This window comes from Centrocercus urophasianus, unplaced genomic scaffold, assembly GCF_019232065.1.
Source record: "Centrocercus urophasianus isolate 14NV4802_14NV808 unplaced genomic scaffold, USGS_Curo_1.0 seq_13, whole genome shotgun sequence".
NCBI classification, from domain to species: Eukaryota; Metazoa; Chordata; class Aves; order Galliformes; family Phasianidae; genus Centrocercus; species Centrocercus urophasianus.
The window spans coordinates 32,341,569-32,347,587 of NW_024884475.1; the positions used below are offsets into that span (position 1 = coordinate 32,341,569).

Here is a 6,019-nt window from a genome sequence, read left to right on the forward strand (position 1 = left end):
TTTATCACATAGAAAACGATGATAGAAGCACTTCAGAAGAAGTTATGCATTCTGAAAATCAGAGGTAATGCCTACAATGCACAGCATGGCATTAGGAAGTTACTACCACCTCAGATATCTTTCTTAGAAATGTGCTTGGAAACTCCTAGCTCTTGTACCCAAACTCACTGATACAGATAAACTTTGGGAGAGCTCTGTAACAACCTCTAAGTCTGAAGCTCCTCAGCGCTTCAGTATTTCTACAGAACTAATGATTTCTTTTGTATGACTGGACTTAGTGTAGTCAGTTACAGGCTACTCACTTCTGGGAGCTCTGGGCCCCTGCATAATATGGGCAACTTCCTCATTACAGCAAGAGCTCCTGCAATTAGGCATTGACCAAAAGTGATTCTCGGTGGTGTCTTTGAAAAACACCTCCCAGATTCCATTCCAGACTATTTTTCTCCTCCTAAAATTTATTATTTCAGACCTTCTAAAGTGAGTAGTATTCCGGCATCTTTAAAGAAGTAAGTTCTCCAAATCCATCAAAATAACACAAGTTCTGTTTTTTCCCTTCTCAGAGCTGGACTTGTGAATTACTCTGTTCCCCTGGAGCTCACAAAATACCTAGTAAATGAAACAGATTATTTACCTTGGCACAGAGCTATATCAGCTGTGACTTACATCGCAGACATGCTTGAAGACGATACAGATCTCTACCTCCAGTTTCAGGTGATGAAGCAAAAATATATTCCTGCATGGGATCAATGGATCTGACAGCTGAGAATCCGTAATGGCAATAATATTGAAGTTTGATTGATTTTCAGTGTTGCTGAGCTATCAGTAATTAGTTTTTGTTACTCTACTCTTAAAGAAATGCTGAAAACTGCTTAGCACTGATTTCTGAATTACCTGAACTGCCAGCTCAGGTCTATGCATTTGGAGGAAATAAATTATGCCTGCTTATTCTTATAATCAATCACCATAAGTCACAGTACAGAGACTTGTTTGTCAAGGCTGTCCTGCATACAACAAATAAGAATGTACAGGGCAGCAAGAGCTCTGGCACCTGTCCTCAGCACAAAGGATGACTGTATCTCAATATGGCAGTCAGAAGATTTGATAGTTGACCTGAAGCTGAACATGATTTAATGGTCACTAAAATAACTATGTCCTCAAGTCAAGATTACCCTTGCGAAAAAGTTATGGCAGTGTGCCATTGCTATGCCCTGGCTTTCATTTTGGGGCAAAGACAAAGCCGGAGAGAAGCAGGGTGACTTTTGTTCTACTTGCATATCAGTGTTGCAAGAAAGAATGCATAAACGTGTTCAGATTTGACATGTCATGGTGAGCTGAAAAGATCATCTGCATGTGTGTTTGTATCCCTTTTCATTTAAGATATGGTAGTTCTTGGAAAATGAAAGGGAATAAATTATAAATATACTGCTATTCAATGAAACCTATACAAATAACCATCTCTCTTTTTCTACCTCAGCAATATTTTCAAGCTCTGGTAAAACCCATTGTGGATAAACTGAGCTGGACTGATTCTGGAAGCCATTTGGACAGGTTGAACAATATTTTTACTATTTTTTATCATATTATTGATGGATTCAAGGAGTGCTAAGGCAAATCTTTCTTTTTCTTTTTCTCTCTCTTTTAAAGGCTTCTTCGTGCAGCTGTTCTAGGCTTTGCATGCCGTATGAATGATGCAGAATCTCTTAACAATGCTTCTCAGCAGTTTGAGCAATGGCTACAAGGACAAACGTGAGTTCTCATGGGTCCTGGCAAAGTGACTTGGTCACAAATCTCCAGCAGAAAAAGAGGGAAGAATATTAAAATACTTTTTTTGTTATTCTAGCATTGATGTAAATCTCAGACTCCTGGTATACCGCTATGGGATGCAGAATTCAGGCAATGAGTCATCATGGAATTACATGTTCAAGACATACCAGGAAACTTCGTTAGCACAAGAAAAAGAAAAACTCCTGTATGGCCTGGCATCGGTGACTAACATCACCCTTTTGGACAGGTGATTTCAATGCACAAGGATCATTCTTTCCCTAGAGCTGCAACTATTCACTGTTTACTCTTTCATTTCTCCTCTTTCTTGTGCATTTTTGTCATATTACAGCATGCAGAACGCAGCACATTTTCAAGCATCGTTATTTAACACCCACCTCTGAGACTGCATTATAGTAGAAAAAAAGCCTTGATACGTTAGTGAACAGATACTGAACACATGGTAGCTTCTGCAAAAGATCAACAGCCCTCAGCTTTTCCAACAATGCCCTGTGTAACTTTAGCTGCCTAATAGTGAGGCATCAGGAGAAGATTCTTTTTCTACATTTCCTCTATAATTAGAAAAGAAAGACATGACTTCTAGAGCACTGTTCATCCCAGACCAGGAACAGGAACCCATCAATGGGAAAAATTGCATTCAGCAATGGGGAATCTGGATACTGTACTGTTCTGTGCAGCTGTCAGACCAGGTGAGCATCTCCCCAGGCTGCCACTCTGGGATGCACACCTTGGTATGTAGCTGTACCATACAGCAGAGCTTCTGGCAAATGCCCTCACTGGAGCCATTTACCTCTTTGTAGGAGCCTTGTTTAAATACCACAAAATGGAGCGGTCTGCTTGAAAGAGTTCCAAGTTCAGACAAGATGGAATAAGGAAAGAGTAAATATAAAAGATAGTTAGATTAGTGGTAGTAGGCAACTCTATTCATAATTTTTGTAGCCATAACCTAAAGCCATTTGATAACTAATCACTGTCAGGATGAGGACGTAAATTAATAATCTAGATCAACCTAAATTTGCAGAAAATAAAAAATTACTCTTAAATTAGGGAGAATGTATCTATTTACTATTAAAATAATAAAGGAGGGAAAAAGAGCAAACAGGTTGAGAAAATTGTTCCAGTCGCTAGCATATAGGAAAGAAAGAAAGAGCCTTAATCCCAGCACATGACAGCCAAAGGGTGGTCTTCTACAGCTGCTGCTATGAAGCTAAGACCATGCTCCTCATCGCCCTGCACGTGTGCATGATAAGGGTCCCCTCCTCTGTCAGTCAAAATCATTTCTGCTGTGAGTGGGAGAACAACTGCAGCACTTGCAGACATGCTGTGCCCAAATTAATTCATTTGAGTGAATAAGGATATCAGAAACAAAGCAACAGCTCAGCTTTCAGCATGAGCATGTGTCCTCATGGTCCCTATAAGATCTTTATAGCCTGGACCACTACTTTCTGATGTTTGGACGGGTTGCTGACTGCTCCAACTTTGTTTTCACTGCATGATTAAAATACTGAAATACTACTGTCTTTTAGGTATTTTGAAGAAGCTAGAGATGCATAAGCTCTGCTTCTTTTCTCAGGAGATGTCTAATTATTCAGGTTTCTTTCAGTATTCTATTATCTCTTGATACAGTTTTCAACAGATAGATTCTTACGGGATTTCTCTTAGGTATCTGAAATACGTCTTCAACTCCAGCCTCATCAAAAGCCAAGATGTGTTCACAGTTGTGAGATACATTTCCTATAATACCTATGGAAAAACAATGGCCTGGGACTGGATTCGTCTTAATTGGGAATACTTAGTTGACAGGTATGCTAAGGAACTCATTTGGAATTTTAGATCTACATCCACCTGTGTATCTTCTCATATGCCAGGTCCTACATTTTCACTACAGCTATAATCATTGCCTTTTTTTTTCTTCTTGAAAGGTAGAGTTTGTGATCATTCTATAGTTTCTGTAAAAGCAAGCAGTTCTTATAGTCAGCTTCTTTGTATTATGGAAAAAAAAGCATATTCAATACAATCATGACCACCTGCAATGAAAAAATATTTTGCCACTAACTTAAAAAACATTCTTTCCCTAAATGACCACTACCAAGAAACTGTGATTTAAAAAATATAAAAAGTTCTACCAATGTGTAGAAATCTTGTAATTGGATGGAAATACTCTGCAATAGTTGTGTCTCCACTCTGATATAGAGTTTTCTTTTTATGGATTTCATAACAATAAATTGGTGCACAGAGAGGTAATATTACAATTCCTTCTGCTGGTGATAGCAACCAGCATAGGTGAAGATGAGCAGCTGAATTAAGAGTACACCATTTAGTTTTACTCTTCTCTCTCCTTCCTTTTAAACAACGTGTGAAGGCACAGAAGCCAAACACACCTGATAGTCTAGAGCTGTGAACCAGACTGCATTTCTGTTGCTCAGCAGTTTGGTTCCAAAACAGCAGGACGTCCTGGGAGGAAAAAAATGTCTTTAAACTATTTCCAATATGAAACAATAAGCTATTGGCTGTGAAATGAAAAAGCAAAGCAAAATAAAACAAACAGAAAAGATCATTCCATTAGTAGAAGTATTTTAGAACAGTATAGATATTCTGTAGGAGCACTATTTTTCAAGTATTTCCAAAAACACCGAAATCTGGGTGCATGTTCTGTTGTACTGCATTTAGAAGTTTAAGCTTCAGATAACTGATTGTGCCCTTTATTTTGAACAGTTTTACATCAAATGCTGCTTGATGTTTTGTTTCGTTTTCCTAGATTCACTATCAATGATAGAACCCTTGGTCGCATAGTAACTATCACCCAAAACTTCAACACTGACCTCCAGCTTTGGCAGGTACTGTGCCAGCATTTCTCTTGGTTTTATGTCAGCATATTTTGTAATCTACTGGTTGGAAAGCTTGTTTTTTTATTCACCAAGTGTGTATAGCAGCATGGATTACTGTAAAACTATTCCAGTACTACTAGTCAGAACTTTAACGTTTCACTTAGTCAAAACTGCATTTATCTGGTCCCCATAAAAACATACTTGCTCAACACTAGTGTTATTTTTTTCATGTCAGTTCTTTCTTTCTTTTCCAGATGGAGTATTTCTTTGAGAAATATCCTAATGCTGGAGCAGGAGAATCGTCCAGGAGTCAGTCAATTGAGCAGGTGAAGAACAATATTCAGTGGCTGAAAGAAAACAGGGAGGAGATACGAGTGTGGCTAGAGGCATGAAGAGGCCCTTGAAGTCTTTGTTAAAAACATCAGGCACTCATTCTGGGCATGCAGATCCTCAGATATTTAGCAATGTGGATTTCGCAACTAGGCAACTTAGAGGACCAAGGTATAACATTTTTTTCTACAGACATTCAGGAGACTAGTGCCAGAGCAATGTTTGTGTAGCTGCTTATCCTGGATCCTGCCAGTGAACATGAATAGCTTTATATTTTGAAATATTAATTTCCCTGAACAAATATTTCAAGTTATTCAAGGCAGAAGTGATGGCAGAATTGGGGTCCTTTGCGATCAAGCTAGTCTCAGATCTTCCATGAACCACTCTGAAAATCTACTTCTTGGTTCACACAGAAGTATACCTACTACACTCAGGGATTCCTTTCCAAGTGCACCTTGTGGGACCTTTGGGTATTAAGCAGAAATACTAACTTTGTCTGAAAATCATCCCCCATATTTATATCCATAAAAATTTTACATTTGGAATTTAGCTCTGCGTTCTTATACTGCAAAAAGGCCAGTTAAGCTTCTTTCTGCACTGATTCTGGAAGTTTAACTACAGATACACAAGTGATCAATATTATCGGCTTCTTTTTCAATGTTATCAGTTGAGATTCTGTAGCTTAGGAAAGCAGTTGTCTCAGTTATTTTTGTCTTACTTCTAAGTCTTGTCAAAAGAAGAACTTACGGCAGCAGTTACTGCAAACAAGACAGATGGTACTTTATCTCTTTTCTTAAGGAAAAATAAAATTCAAAAATCTACCTGGAAAATTGCCTTTTTCTAATAAAGGAGAAAACATACAGAAAAGCAGCTATTTCATAGTCCAGCTATATGATACATACATCTGTAGTGACTTCAAAGGGGGAAAATTTTTTTACCGTTTCTTAAGAACTACAAAAATACAGCAAAATGAGGTAGAGGAAGCAATGCAGTCCACTGCAGAAGCAGAGGAAGAAAATAAATGACTCTCCATTCCCAGTCCCTCTGTCACTGCTAGGCACTGGGGCATCTCTGCCTGC

At 38.4% G+C, this 6,019-nt stretch overlaps 1 protein-coding gene across 1 annotated transcript in view; it reads left to right on the forward strand.

The window, feature by feature from the left end:
• Positions 1 to 5,761, forward strand: part of LOC122156792 (glutamyl aminopeptidase) — a 31,734-nt gene extending 25,973 nt beyond the window's left edge. Inside the window, exons 14-20 of the mRNA XM_042811909.1 lie at positions 561 to 711; positions 1,475 to 1,548; positions 1,645 to 1,746; positions 1,841 to 2,011; positions 3,445 to 3,585; positions 4,541 to 4,619; positions 4,865 to 5,761. Coding sequence (XP_042667843.1) covers positions 561 to 711; positions 1,475 to 1,548; positions 1,645 to 1,746; positions 1,841 to 2,011; positions 3,445 to 3,585; positions 4,541 to 4,619; positions 4,865 to 5,002 — 856 coding nt within the window. The 3' untranslated portion in view covers positions 5,003 to 5,761. The remainder of the gene's footprint in view (positions 1 to 560; positions 712 to 1,474; positions 1,549 to 1,644; positions 1,747 to 1,840; positions 2,012 to 3,444; positions 3,586 to 4,540; positions 4,620 to 4,864) is intronic.
• The last annotated feature ends 258 nt before the right edge of the window (positions 5,762 to 6,019 follow it).